This window comes from Lutjanus erythropterus, chromosome 12 (genome assembly GCF_056507025.1).
Source record: "Lutjanus erythropterus isolate fLutEry1 chromosome 12, fLutEry1.hap2, whole genome shotgun sequence".
NCBI classification, from domain to species: Eukaryota; Metazoa; Chordata; class Actinopteri; order Lutjaniformes; family Lutjanidae; genus Lutjanus; species Lutjanus erythropterus.
This window is the reverse complement of record NC_139328.1, coordinates 5715152-5729969: the sequence shown is the minus strand read 5'-3', so window position 1 is coordinate 5729969 and position 14818 is coordinate 5715152. Positions and strand designations below refer to the sequence as shown.

The following is a 14818-nucleotide window of genomic DNA, read 5'->3' as shown; positions in this document are numbered from 1 at the left end:
GCTGAAATATGCCAATGAAGGTCAGGTTTGAGTCGGTTTCGGACAGAATTTTGTTGGCATTGGGCCTTGACGAGCTCAACTTTTCAGGCACGATTAAAGCCTTACATAAGTCTTGCAATTGCACATTGACAGTTTTATTGTTTAAATTATTAGTATTATTACTGTTATTCAATTCTACTTATTTTATCATTCTTATACTTTGATCTTTGATTATTCCTTACCTGTGTTTCACTCTTATTGTTGTTGCTGCTATGACACCGGAATTTCCCTCCGGGGATTAATAAAGGTTTATCTTATCTTAGGAGCAGAATTTGGAGGATATGGAGGGGTCCCTGTCAATATTTAGAACATGTGCGCGTGAAAATCACTTTTTTAAATCTTATTAACAAGTCTGTGTAGTGTTTTCATGTGTTGCAAGACATATAAAGAGTGAAATAAGCAGTAAATGCCATGTTTGAGCATTTCTCGCTGTAAACAAGGGCAATCTCAAAAACCTGAGTCAGTCATGCTGAGTATATGACATCGTAAACCTAAGGAACCAATCACATTAATCGCAGAGGTGGCACTATACAAATCATTAGCATCAATGCCCAGCCCACAGGAGAAGTCAGATGTACAGCTGCAACAATTAATCAATTATTCAATGAATCACCAATTATTATGAAAACTGATTGATCAGTTTGAGTCATTTTTAAAGAAAGAAAAGTCAAAGTTATGTATAATTTCAGCCTCTTAAGTGTGAATATCTTGATTTTTTTTTACTCTTCTGTGAGAGTAAATTAAATATTTTTGGGATGCGAGTAAAACAAGGCATTTGAGGACGACATCTTGGGCTTTGGGAACCACTGACTGACATTTCTCACCATTTTCTGACATTTTAAAACAACCATTAATCGATTAATTGAGAAAATAATGGACCAATTAATTGACTGTAAAAATAATCCTAAGTAAGTGAGCCTGTTTGCATCTACTATGTAATTTAGAAAAAAAAGGGGGTGTGTCTTCTGAGTATTTAAGTAGCTAAATGCTAACATGTTAGCCACAGAAAGCTAACTATCAATACAGTGATTCTGTCTCCTGGTGGTCAAAAAACATTAAAGAAACATTAAATTTCTCTTACTTAAGCTACTTATTTATAATTTATTTGGTCCGTTCTTCCTCTGTGGTGTTTTATTGTGTCAGCCTCTGTAACCGGAAGCTGTACGTGCTCACTGCCCGCCTCTTGACTCTGGCAGTGAAGGAAAACGGAGCAGAAGAGCGAAACATGGCGACTTCGAACAATCCGCGGAAATTCAGCGAGAAAATCGCTTTACATAACCAGAAGCAGGCGGAGGAGACGGCGGCGTTTGAAGAAGTGATGAAGGACCTCAGCATTACCCGGGCAGCGAGGGTAACGAACCCGCTTCTTGATTTATTTTTACCCCCCTCTCTTTCCCTCCACCTCTTCTTCTTCTTCGTTTGTTTTTTTTTTTTTTTTAGCGAGCTGTCAGATATGCACGCAGCCAGGAGGGCAGCATAGGTAAACAATAACAAACGACGCTTCCCGTCAGCTCCAGCTCCAGTTTTTCTGCCATTAATGACAGCGAGCAGAGCAGGCGGGAGGTAACAGTCCTGTCACGTAGATATTAATGACAGAGAGCCTCGTCTGAAAAAAAAAAAAAAGTTATTACAATTTTTTGTCCCACGCAAGTGTAAAGCAGAGGGGCGTGCATGCGTATCTGACAGCGCGTCCAACTGCAGCGATGATTCCTGCTCCTCGTCTCCTGCTCTCACACAGCAGGCGATTAAAACACAACACAGCGGAGAAACGCACGTTATCATCTCACGCTGGACAATCCGCGCTGTGTGTGGCGTTCATGGTAGTGACATATGGCGAGGCGTGTTTTGCACCGTGCGCCTGTAAACTTGTCCGACAGGTCTTCGGGCCTGTGCAGCATGAATGACATTTACACCAAAGATGAGTGCGAGCCGCAGATTATGTGGAATTTAAGCCACATTCAATGCAGGCCTCCAAAATAAATCCTATGGAGGCAGGGCTTCAGGGGAGGAAGCATGATGAGCAGGCAGACAGGCTGCAACTATCCAACAGGCATGGAGCAGCTACTGCAATGATTATGTGCTGAAACTGTCAATGTGCATGTGTAAAAAAACAAATATCTGAATATGTCTCTGTTGTCATATTGAGCTGCCACAGCATTATTTCTATTTTAGGTATTAGGATTTTTCTTTTCTTAAAGGGACAGTTCGTCTCAAAATCAAACATGCATGTTTTTCACATCCTTGAGAGCTCAAAAAACAGGGAGCAAACAAGGTATAAGTGTGTAAAAATCAAATGACGGCAGTTTGCCAGGCTGCTACGACTAACTTTACTAGCCGCAACCACTCAGCTAGAGCGCCACCGCTGGAAAAACACACTCACTGGCCACTTTATTAGGTACACCTGTTCAACTGCTTGTTAACACAGCTGTCTAATCAGTCAATCGCATGGCAGCAACACGTTACATTTAGGCCTGTGGACATGGTCAAGATGATATGTTGAAGTACAAACCGAGCATCAGAATGGGGAAGAAAGGTGATTTAAGTGACTTTGAACGTGACGTGGTTGTTGGTGTCAGATGGGCTGGTCTGAGTGTTTCAGAAACTTCTGACTTACTGGGATTTACGCACACAACCATCTCTAGGGTTTACAGAGAACGGTCCAAAAAAGAGAAAATGTCCAGTGAGCAGCAGTTCTCTGGGCGAAAATGCCTTGTTGATGCCAGAGGTCAGAGGAGAACGGTCAGACTGGTTCGAGACGATAGAGAAGCAGCAGTAACTCAAATAACCGCTCGTTACAACCAAGGTATGCAGAAGACCACACCGGGTGCCGCTTCTGTTAGCTGAAAACAGGAAACTGAGGCTATAATTCACACGGGCTCACCAAAACTGGACAATAGAAGATTGGAAAAATGTTGCCTGGTCTGATGAGTCTCGATTTCTGCTGCGATATTCAGATGGTAGGGTCAGAATTTGGAGTAAACAACATGAAAGCATGGATCCATCCTGCCTTGCATCAACGGTTCAGGCTGCTGCTGCTGCTGGTGGTGTGATGGTTTGGGGGATATTTTCTCAGCACACTTTGGACCCCTTAGTACCAACTGAGCATCGTTTTAACACCACAGCCTGCCTGAGTATTGTTGCTGACCGTTTCCATCCTTTTATGACCACAGTGCACCCGCCTTCTGATGGCTACTTCCAGCAGGATAGTGCACCATGTCACAAAGCTGAAATCATCTCTTGAACATGACAGTGAGGTCCACGTCATGGATGTGCAGATGAAAAATCTGCAGAAACTGTGTGATGATATCATGTCAATATAGAAAAAAAAATCTGTGAGGAAAGTTTCCAGCACCTTGTTGAATCCATGACACGAAGAATTGAGGCAGTCCTGAAGGCTAAAGCAGGTCCAACCTGGTACCAGCAAGGTGTACCTAATAAAGTGGCTGGTGATTGTATACTGACAGCTAACAACGAGATGCCCTCAGTCAGTGTATGGATAACAAAATTGGGATGCATTCAGGGACACGGAGTTTATGCACACTGTACTTCCATAACGCAGCATAGAAATGTATTGTAGAGCTGCAATGATTAATCGAATAATCGATTATTAATTGATTATTAAATGTTTTGATAATTGATTTGAGTAATTTTTTAAGAAAGAGAAGTCAAAATTCCAGCTTCTTAAATGAGAACATGTTCTTGTTTCTTTCCTCCTTTATGATGGGACATTTGAGGACGACACGTCGAGCTTTGGGAAACTGTGATCAACATTTTTCACCATTTTCTGACAGCTATTAATTGATGAATTGAGAAATAATCAACCAATCAATCGTTAGTTGCAGCCCTAACTCATCGCGCAAATTACATTCTTTGCAAGCTCTCACGGGCCACATTAAATGAGGTGCTGGACCGGATTTGGCCCACGGTCCTTGTGTTGGACACGTATGACTCACTGGGACATTAGCGACACCTGTGCTTTTCCTACGAGGACAAGTCAAAATACCTGCTGTGAAAAAAGTCTGCTTGCAGATGTGGATTTTCCCTGACAAGTGACTAATAAAATCTCAATTTCTGTATTCATTTTCTAGATACTCGATATGTGAATCAGTTGTGTCAGAACTAAATAAAAGTGTATTTTCGGATACATGTCTAGACAGGTTAGTCAGAGATCCCATTTGTCATCGTGAACGGAGGCCTGTGGCATCACTTTTTGTGAATTTTATTTTCATCAGTGCACATACAAGTGGCAGGAAGCTGCAGTCAGAGCCAAAGTTAGACCTGTGGGAAGTAGGCCTCAGGTTTAGGTTTTCATCCTTTTCCCCCCGTCGACCTCGTCTTCAATCTCTCTCTGCTGTTTTTTTTTTTTTTTTTTTTGCTCCGCCTGTCTCTCTTCTGTACCTGTCTCACTGTGGCTGAAAGGATTTGGATCGGCCTCCTGCTGATCCGGATATGTTTACTGTATGTAATCCTCTGTCAGCGGAGTAGGAATGAATGTGGTTAAAGAAATAAACTCTGAGGTCAGAGGCTTATCAAAATACACCAGTGATACAGGCATAGTAATTGTTATTATTAGATTTTCTGCTCTGCCCACAGTGTGCAGCAGGCTTGCATGAGAAAATTTAATTGACCGGTTATGGGTTCTCTAATGGGAAATGGAACTGGAGGTCATTTTGAAATAAACACTGTTGTAAGGCGAGTTCAGTCTCTCTTGAATTATCTCTCAAGTGCTTTTCTTTCACCCTAAAGTGTCTTAACCATCTCGTCACACGTAAAAGTTATTAAATTCTCATTTTCACTGCTGTGACGGTTGCTGCAAATGTAGCAGCCTGCATCACACGTTGTCAGAAGACCTGAGTTAAAAAAAAAAAAATGTGGTCGTCTTCTCCTTTCGGTTTTAAAAAAGGTCTGTCTTCATTTTACTGCAAACCTCAGTTCATTCATGAAACAGAATTTTGGTGTAGAATCCACACAAATGTTCAGGACTGTCAAAGTAACATGAAAACGTTATGTTCACTTGACACAAACACTCATCCCTTGTGAGATTGACATAGTTTAAAATATATTAACATGTCAACAAGTTTTGATTTTGTAGTTAATTTTACTAAAATTTGTGAAGCTGATATTGCCTGATTAATTTAAGATCAGTTGGCAACGCATGCATTGTGCACAGCTTATAGACAAATCTGGCGACTGCTTTGTGTGTTCACCGCCTTTGCTGCGGTGGCACGTTCTGTCCGTCACTCTCTGTGTCTGATGCTTGGTTCTAGAAGGAAACCCCAAACGTGCAAAGCTATTGTGAGATTTTTCGTGGTTTCAGTCGAAACGTTCAACTGTTGCGAGATCTTGCAGATCTGGGGTTCCCTTCTAGTCGTTGTGTCTGCTGTTTCTTGCTGATAGTGACGACACAGATAATTGGATTGACAGCGGCGCTCAGTAAGCGGTGAAGGTTCCTTTTATTAACGTTATTTAAATGCTACACACTAGTTAGACGTTGTTTGTGACAACAGCCAGAGATGGATGACATGCTGGTCGTCTGTACACTCAGTGAATCTCTGTAGAGTCTCTGCTCTCAGACGGCAGCTCTCTTCATGAGGTAAAGGCTTGTTTAAGCTGTTCTGCATGTAGTTTTTTTCTAATCCAAAGTTGAAGTTTGACACGACTGTTGGAGCGGCCAGACTGCACAGTTTTAACATTTTGTTGTTTTCGTCCTGCGGTGTGTTTATTACCAGTTTATTGTTTTGCTGTGACTGGAGCATGAACTTGCTGTGAGTGAGAAACAGACATATATATATTTATCTCTTTTGTGAAGTTCACAGAATGACCTCTTGTCTTCCTTCTTGTTGTTCTGCTTCCAGTTACAGTTGCAGAAGACTCAGTACTTGCAGCTGGGACCGAACCGTGGGCAGTACTACGGAGGATCTTTGCCAAACGTCAATCAGATTGGAAACGGCGCCGTCGATGTGACTTTTCAGGTGAGGGATTATTTATGTTTTAGTTTTGCATCTTTTCCAGCAACAATTGAAACACTGTGTAGACGAAGAGGAACAGATTTACTGTGAATGCTGGAGATGAACATTTCATTTGCGCCAGAATTTGTTTTACAGTAATGATTCACAGCTGTTTCATCTAAATAAATATTCATTGTGTCGATCTCTGTGGTTCAAGCTGCAGCTGCTTTATACAAACGTTTACATTGGCTTTTTAAAGACCATGAAATCCTCGTGTTCTGAGGTAAGCGTCTTATTGTTTATGTAAGCAAAAAGCACTTTGTTTAGAATAAATAGAAGTTTAAGTAAATATACCAATGCGGAGTCTACATTAGTTTTAATATACATGTAGTCCGGTGGACCACACTCTCCTCTGCAGAGCTCGATGTCGGCGTCAGAGCTACATCCCAAAATAACACTTTTATAAACATCAGCGGTCGGTAGAGAACTGAAAACCTTTACTCAAGTAAAAGTACAATTACCATGTGAGAAACCTACTCAAATAGAAGTAAAAACAAGTACCTAGTTAATAAATTACTGTGCATTTTACTGCAGTTATTAAAGTAACTTTAGGTTAATTGGTCTCTAAAATACACCAATTCCCGCAGAAAAAAGCAGAATAGGTTTATGTAGAGCAGTAAAAAGTAGATTACTGGCTCAAAAAATATACTTGAGTAAGAGAAAAAGTACAGTTTAAGAAAACTGTGAACATCATGTATTACTGACACACCTTGTAAACTATACTGTTTGTGCTTTAAACTCTTTTTTAGTGGTAGTTTAGTTGTTTCAAAGGCAGACGAAACTGCTAGCGAAACAGTTTTAAAGTCAAAATGACAAGTTAACGGTGCCATTTTTTTCAATTGTGGAGGAAAAGTGAAATTTAAATAGCATAACATGGTTATAAAAATGAAAAGAAGAAAGATTTGAAGGTTGTGTGAAATCTGTTGAAAAAAGCAATATGTCCTATATGTCCTTGTTATAACGTTTCCGTCTGATGTCCACACTTTCACCTTTGTGGATAAATTGGTTTGACCTTTTTTTGATACCCGCTTCTCTGTCTTCCTCTGTTTTACAACTCTTCAGCTCGCTTTTGATGCTATTGATGGCTGAAAATGTCCCGTCCAGCTTGAATGAAAACTTAATCTTCATACTGTCGAGTGTTTCTTAGACGGTGTGTTGTCGTTCTCCGAGAAAGGGTTAAGAGAATCTCTGAGTTATCTTTGCTCTTTTTGTGACCTGGGAAGTTTTGGTCTCGTCCAGCTCGGTGTCACCGTCTTCAGGTTGGGTTTCATCGTTTTTAGGTTGATGTTCGGAGGTTACAGCACATATTCTGTGTTGGGAGGTTGGAATTAAATATCCAGCAATTTTAGGTGGATTCAGATGATTTAAAGTAGGATTTGCGTAGGAACTGTAACCAGGCCAGAGAGCTTCATCCTCTCAGCTCAGCGTCATACCTGGAACTCCAGTGCCCCAAAAAAAGGGATCATCTTGCAGAGGATAATTTTCAATCAATATACTTACATTTAACATGCACTTTTCAAATGATGAGAACCACATTAACTGAACTGTTTTTCACAGTTTATATTGTTCTGTGCTCTCAGCTGTGTCAGTCTGCATATACGAGAGAAAAGCTGCTCTTTTTTTTCCACCCAAAATGCACTGGGAACAATATCTCGCTCCGAGCACCCAGAGGTATTGAATCTTAATACCAAGACTGAGAATATATGAAACAAGTAGAAATGATCATCCATCACTTCAGTGCACTGGAGTATAAACTCTTTGCTCAATTTGTCTTCATGTTTGCTTTGCAATGCTTTGAAAAATAAATATATACTGTAAATTGTCCTGACATGGATCTGTGCAAAGAGACAGCTGTCTTTAAATAAACTAACATTTTGCAATGCAAATTTGTGATGAGATCCTTATTTGTATAAAGAAATATAAATTCTGTTGGATCTGACCTCCCATTGACAGCCCAGCAAAACTCGAGCACGAGAAGTACTTATTTGTATTTTTCTGCAGAAAGAGGATGGTGGGAGTTTGTTCTTTTGTTTCCTTGTCGAGGCTCAGTTTCCCTCTGAATCAGCAGGAATGATGAACGATGGTCCCGGCGAATGTTACTCAAGAAGATACTTGAAGAAGAGGAACAAAATGGGCACTTTCCAGATCCTCATTGTTTAATTTCACAGAAACTTTCCAATTTCCAAGTGATTTTTGTCCAGACCTCCATTAACTTTCTTCCCTGTTCTAGATGAAGTAGTCTACATGCAGCTCAGGATGCAGGTTTAATCAATACTTTTTCTGATTAATAACTTTAAATTTAAGAGAGATTTTAGTTTTGTTTACATTTCTTATTCAGAGCAGTCCAGCAACGCTGAACTGTCACAAAAAAGACTCACAATTTGAGCAGTTAATTTGAATTTTTTTTCTGTCTTTGTGTCTTTTAGAGTTCAGGGCTGGACTCGAACAGATCGACACGACACCACGGGTTAGTGGACAGAGTCTACCGGGACCGGAACCGCATCACATCACCCCACCGAAAACCCCTCTCTATTGACAAACATGGACGCCAGATATCCTTTATATCATATGTTTATTATGCTGCTTATGCAGATACTGATGTTAAACAGCTGTTATAAATACTTGTGACATGGCTTTGTTGAAAGTCTGTCTAACTTAAACCCACATCATTTGTTTATGGAATGGAAAATGGAAGATTATACTGCAAAGCATGTACAGCGTAAACCTTGACAAACACATCAAACTCACCAGCTCAAGGTAGAACATCCTACAGAAACCAGGGTTACTGTAATAACACTTTTAAACATTTGTTTTATGTCACATTTTCATTATTAAGCAAAACGCAAAACTAATAGTGTCTTATCACTCAGAACATATATAAGGTGACTGAAAATGGCAACCGTATCTTCAGTTTTCGGCAACCAAAAGTACTACTGCTTTTAAAAGTTAGTGTTCAGCCCTGGTGGTCTGTTTTCTTGTTCTTGTAGGCTGCATTGAAGTTGAGTTTTTGAAGTATTCTTTAACAAGTCTTAAAAAAGTCACATTTCTCACTATTGTGATCCACAAGGTTTTGTTAGGTCTACCTTATGATGTGGTAACTCAGCGGAGTCACTTCAGTTTGTGGATTAATTTTGTGGCATTTATTCAAGTTGATCGGGAGGATTTTGTGTCGTGACAGGCGCCCCGTCTTCTGCGTAGGATCTCAGTGCTAACTCAGGTCAGAAATGTGAAATATTTTTCTCAATCACAGAACTTTAGAGACCACATGTTGTTTTATGAGATTTCTTTACTGCGGCTGTTTAAATGTGGCTCATGGATGTTACAGATGTTTCTCAGTCTTCAGCCTGTAATTAATTCAAGTCACATTATGGTTGTGTTTGGTAGGGATGTTTGTATTATGCCGTATTTACAACGAGCCAGTCAGAAATGATGCAGATATTAAATCCTGATGAGACACTCGCTGTTTAATTACACTTTTATCTCATGCTGGTTTATTTGCGATTGCACCAGTGCTGTGCTTTTTCTTTTTTCGTTATTATATCTCAGGAACGAATGCATTGAATCTGCCAAGACTTTCAGTCTCCAGCTGTATTTTCTTAACCTGCAATCTCACATTGACAGCTGTCCATATGGCTCAGTATATCTGTCACCACCACCTGATACCAGCTGGAGGAGGTAAGAACAGCCTCTGAGGATGAAACACCGTCTCTGCATGACTGCACAGTGTATCTCAGTGTTTACTCTCTTTGTAATGATCATAATAAAGCCTCCTCACGGCCTCCACCGGTAATTCTAACCTGTTTGTGCCACTCTGCTTTCTACTGTTTCTATTCATGAAGACGCAGGGTCAGATCAACAGGAGATACAACGCATACACAAGACTTTTAAAATCCTGAGTAAATATGAAAACATGTTGCATAATCACACATTTAGTCGCTTATTTGTACCGATTAAACCGAGACAAAGTCATGACCAAGACAAGAGTGCATTCAAATCTAAATATATTTCTATTTTTGCAGAGGATGAGACAACAATTGCGTTAAAAGTAATTTCACATTTAAATTGAGTGAAATATTTTCATTTTCTAAAAGGAAAGTATGTCGACACTGAAAAACACGAAGCTTATGTTGCTTAATTATCTGGGTTTGTATGCTACAGTGGTTTATGTTTTATCTAGATTTGGTTCAAAGAAGAATGCACTCCCAAATATTTGCATTTTTTGGGGCGGAGGGTGTTTGAGGTTGCGCTCATTTTAACTACATTATATCCTGTTGAGTAGTTTAATCAGCAGTGCATCATATCCTATGAGATCATCACATATCTGAAGTGTTTCTTTCCTGTGAGAACCACTTTTCTCTAAAAAGTCAGCGTTCTGTTGTGCATGAGAAGAACAGCTTCGAGACTTTACGGTCTTTAAAGAGTTGATTTAGTTTGCGAGGTGGGAGAATTTTCTCAATACATTAAGGAACAGCTCATCTTTCAGTTTATCACAAAGATTAAAGTTTAAAGTTTTCACTGGAGAACTGGAGAGCAACTAACACTGTCAGACAAATATAGTGGAGTAAAAAATATATTTGCCTCTGAAAAATAGTGGACAGGAAGTATAAAGTTGTATAAAATTGAAATACTTAGCTTGAATTTGTACTTAAGTCCAGTTCTTGAGTGAATGTACAACTCTAATAATCCTCTCTCTCCATTTTCGTTCATTTCAGAGTTTTGTTGCCGCCACAAATATCAAATATCAGTAAGATTTGTAAGGTGTAAGTAGGCTGCAACAGTTTTATTTAGAGCTTTAATCAAGCCTGAAAAGTTGAGCCCAATAAGGCCCAAGCTCAACAAAATTCTGACCCGACCCGAACCCGTCCCATGTTAGCATATTTCAGCCCAAACCCGATTACAGCCCGAAACTTTTCTTAAGAAACTTCCCTCTATGTACTAAACAGTATGAGTTGACACTGACAGGGACAATACAAAAACCAAAAACCAAAAAAAAAACTAATAATAATAATAATAATAATGGTAATAATAATAATAATAATAGTAATAATAATAATAATAATAATAATAATAATAATACAGCCCAAACCCGACATAAGCCCATGAAATATGTGAGAAATAAAGCCCAGATCTCAAGCTCTAGTTTTATTTACCTAACTTTTTATGATCACTGACTTTTAATTGATTTTAATGGAAACTCTGGGGATCATCAGAATTTTATATGACTTGCTTTATTGTCGCCACAGTGACTTGAGACTTGAAGACCAAGTCGGGACCGAGACCATAATTTGTTCATTTGGTTTTGTGTCCAGTTGATGGTGTTCATTTAAAGCCGTTTGGACTTGAAGTTACTAACTTACTTAAATTTCAGAGTACAGCCTCCCATCTGAGGAGATGTTTGTTGTTGGATGTAATTCAGTCCATCAAACATCAATATATTATTACCGCTATAATTACATTATATATTATTATCATCATTTAGACTTCCCTCATGAGATTATACAGGATCACATTCAGATTATTCTAAATTCTTGTGATAAAAATCAAAACATATTTGATATAGTTGTGAGTGCAGCTCATTACACACCACATGATATGTCCAATGTGCGAGTGAGAGGTTTGTTTTTAGCTTATAAATCAATCAGCATGACTAAATTGTGTTTGTAATTATGGTTTTATGCCCAGCTCAGAGCTTCAATTTGTATAAAACGTGATTGTTGTTTATGTGCTGCTCAGTACAGCGTTGTGTGTGTTTCTTCGATATTTCTATACAATGCTGTGATTCTCTGTTTGTGTTTTTTAATTGTTGTGCTGCAGGACAAACTCTGACTCAGCACTGCACCAGAGCACATTAACTCCTGCCCAGCAGGCCTCTTTCACCGGAGGGTCACAGGAGCTGCAGCCAAAACGAGGTACGCAATATTTTAGTTTTTAGTTTTCATTGCTAAGTTGTTGAATAAGATGTGTTGTATGAATGTGTTTTCTTTAAGTCAGGATGCATAAGAAACATGATATTCAGTAAATATTGACCAGCAGGTCGGCTGTTGTCTTCTAAACTAGTTACCCTACTCTGAAATCCTTTTAAATAAACATTTCCACTTGCCATATGTCAGCATTTATTGTATCTTATCTGTGTTTAAACAGATGAAAAAATGTTTTGGGATCATTAAGTAGTATTTTTAGATTTAGGTTAGTTAATTTCTTAGGGTCTTTGGTCAGACTTAATGGCTTTTAGGTTGGGATAATACATTCACTTCTTCCAATATAGACAATGTTTAAGCAGTCACATAATTTAAATATTATTTGCCTCGTTTCTGGACCCGTTTTCTCAAGATTCATGAAGCTTATCAGGGTTTCCCATCTCCATTATGTCTTATATGGTGTATTTTAACTGTTTTGTGCCTAAACTAAAACTGAAAACAGGTTTAAATATGAGTAAAAGTGTCAAACTGTGTGCTGTAAAAACGTAGCTGTTAATCAGGTCCTAATGAGTCGGTTCTTTACTGTTTCCCTCTGACTGTTTGCAGTAGGTGGCGGCCGTCGACGGGGCTTTTTTTTTTTTGTTGTTGTTGTTGTGAGGCTGCTTATGTTTTTGTGATGCTTTGCCGCTTTCTCTCGGCGGTTCAGTCGAGTGCCCTCCAGTGTGTGATGAAAGGCTTTTCAGTGCTTTGAAGGCAGAGGGGCAAATGACTGCTGAGAAGACGGGGTGCATCCAAGTGTCCGATGAATTTTACCGCTAATGGCCGCCAGCGTGAGGCGGATTGTTCTAATTTCAGGAGCGCTATGATTGAATTTGTATAAATCTCCTTGGAGACATTTTTTGGGTTTGCCTGTTACTGTCAGTCAGTGTTCAGGAGCTTCATATTTTTACTGTCTCACTTGTCACACGCTCTTTTTTTCTTCTTCCTTCCTGTTTTTTTTTCTGTTATCTCCTGTTCTTCCTTCCTTTTCTTCTTTGTGTGTTTTTTTTTTTTTTAAAGTATTACTTGATCGTATTAAACGAGGACATGTGGGCTGTGATTATTATGAGCTCAAACAGGCTGGACATCTGTAAACCCATGAGACTGAGGAGATTGTTCTGTTTGATATTCCTCCGTCTCTGCAGTTCTCCTGCTCACTGTACCAGGGGCTGAAGCAATCAAACAGGAGGTCGATGAGGACGGACAAAAACAGAACTGGGAGTGCAAAAAGGTGGAACGTCTACGCTCACATAAGTGTTTTATTTTCAATGATTTCTCTGTGGTGTTCGTAATATTTTAGCTGTGAATTATTTGTTTCCCCTTTAGGGATCAAAGCCCTGCAAAGTTCCAGGCATACAGTGAGTATTTTTTACTGGTTCTCCTGCTTAGAACCGGTCTGAGGAAATGTGTTCTTTAAGTCTGAAAAAAAAAAGAAAAAAAAAAGGAAATGATGATAAAAATGTTTTAACTGTGACTGCACTGTTCCTCAATCTTAGAAATAAGGGTTCCAAAAGGGTTCTACCCAGAACCAGTGGCTTCTAAAGAACCTCTTTTTGGAGAATAGATTTGTCAAGGGTTCCATTAAGAACCCTTTTCATCCAAAGAACCCCCCAGGAATTGCAACAATCCCTCGACTCAAGAAATCAGTTGTCAGATGTTGTTGGTAGAACCCAATGAGTGTGTTCTAGATAAAACCTTTGGCATATACTGTGAAAAGGTTCTAGGTAGAACCCCCTGAGTCTGTTCTAGATAAAACCCTTGGAACATAAAAAGGTTCTTGTTAGAAACTCCTTGGTGGGTTATAGATAAAACCTTTGGCATATAAAAAGGTTCTTGGTAGAACCCCCTCAGTGTGTTCCAGATAAAGTCCTTGGAATATAAAAAGGTTCCTAGTAGAACCCCATTTACTGGTTCTAGATGAAACTTTTTAAATATAAAAAGGTTCTTGGTAGAACCCTCTTGGTTGGTTCTTGAAAAACCCTTTGACTATAGAAAGGTTCTTGTAAGAACCCTAAGAATGTCTTCTAGGTGAAATCTTTGGAATATAAAAAGGTTCTCAGTAGAACCCCCTGAGTGTGTTTTAGATAAACCCCTGGGACTACAAAAATGTTCTTGGCAGAACCTCCTGGCTGGGTTCTAGATGACCAATGGATAATAAAAGGGTTTTCAGTAGAACTCCCTGGGTGGGTTCTTGTTAACACCCTTACAGAGTGGAAAGGCTCTAGATCCAACCCTGGAGAGGGCTCTTGGTGAAACCATTACGCGATAGAAGGGTTCTCTTTAGAACGTCTCATGCGAATATCTGTGTAAAACCTTTTGCAGATGGTTCTCTGTATAACCCTTTATGTTGGATTCTGGGTAGAACTCTCTGGAAGGCTTCCAAGTGGATCTTTTATAACCTGCCAGGAACCAAAAGGGGTTCTCCTACAGGGACAAGACAAAGAACCCTGAAATGTTCTAGTGAGCACCTTCATTTCTAAGAGCGTAATGGTTGGTGAGGTGACCGTGGTATTTAAGGCTGCGTCAGAATAAGTGCATATTTACACACATCAGGTGAACAAGTATGAATTAAACACAGCTTTATATCGAAGCCATCTGACTGTAATTAAACATCATTTGCATTTATACACCGACTGCCACAGCGGTGAGAGAGGAGAACCGGAGCATTTGCAAAAGTACCGCTGTCCAAATGCACAAAGTCCAAATATCTCTGGAGCTGTTTGCATTGGAAAACACTGTCAAGTGTTGCTGGGTAATTTGCATGAGATAGCTACTGTTTATGTTTCTGTTCCCTCATTTTCTACATCAGCCAGC

General features: G+C 39.4%; 1 protein-coding gene across 4 annotated transcripts in view; it reads left to right on the top strand.

Annotated features, from left to right (window-relative positions):
* Positions 1-1188: 1188 nt before the first annotated feature.
* Positions 1189-14818, top strand: part of crtc1a (CREB regulated transcription coactivator 1a) — a 29960-nt gene continuing 16330 nt past the window's right edge. For 2 of the 4 annotated variants that reach the window (XM_084732974.1, XM_084732973.1), the window contains exons 1-7: positions 1189-1390; positions 5895-6011; positions 8474-8599; positions 9661-9722; positions 11862-11956; positions 13150-13235; positions 13331-13362. In XM_084732974.1, the coding sequence (XP_084589100.1) occupies positions 1265-1390; positions 5895-6011; positions 8474-8599; positions 9661-9722; positions 11862-11956; positions 13150-13235; positions 13331-13362 (644 nt within the window). In that variant the 5' untranslated portion in view covers positions 1189-1264. Of the gene's footprint in view, positions 1391-5894; positions 6012-8473; positions 8600-9168; positions 9723-11861; positions 11957-13149; positions 13236-13330; positions 13363-14818 lie in introns of those variants that run through there. The other 2 variants (XM_084732972.1, XM_084732971.1) reach the window with 2 other exon arrangements.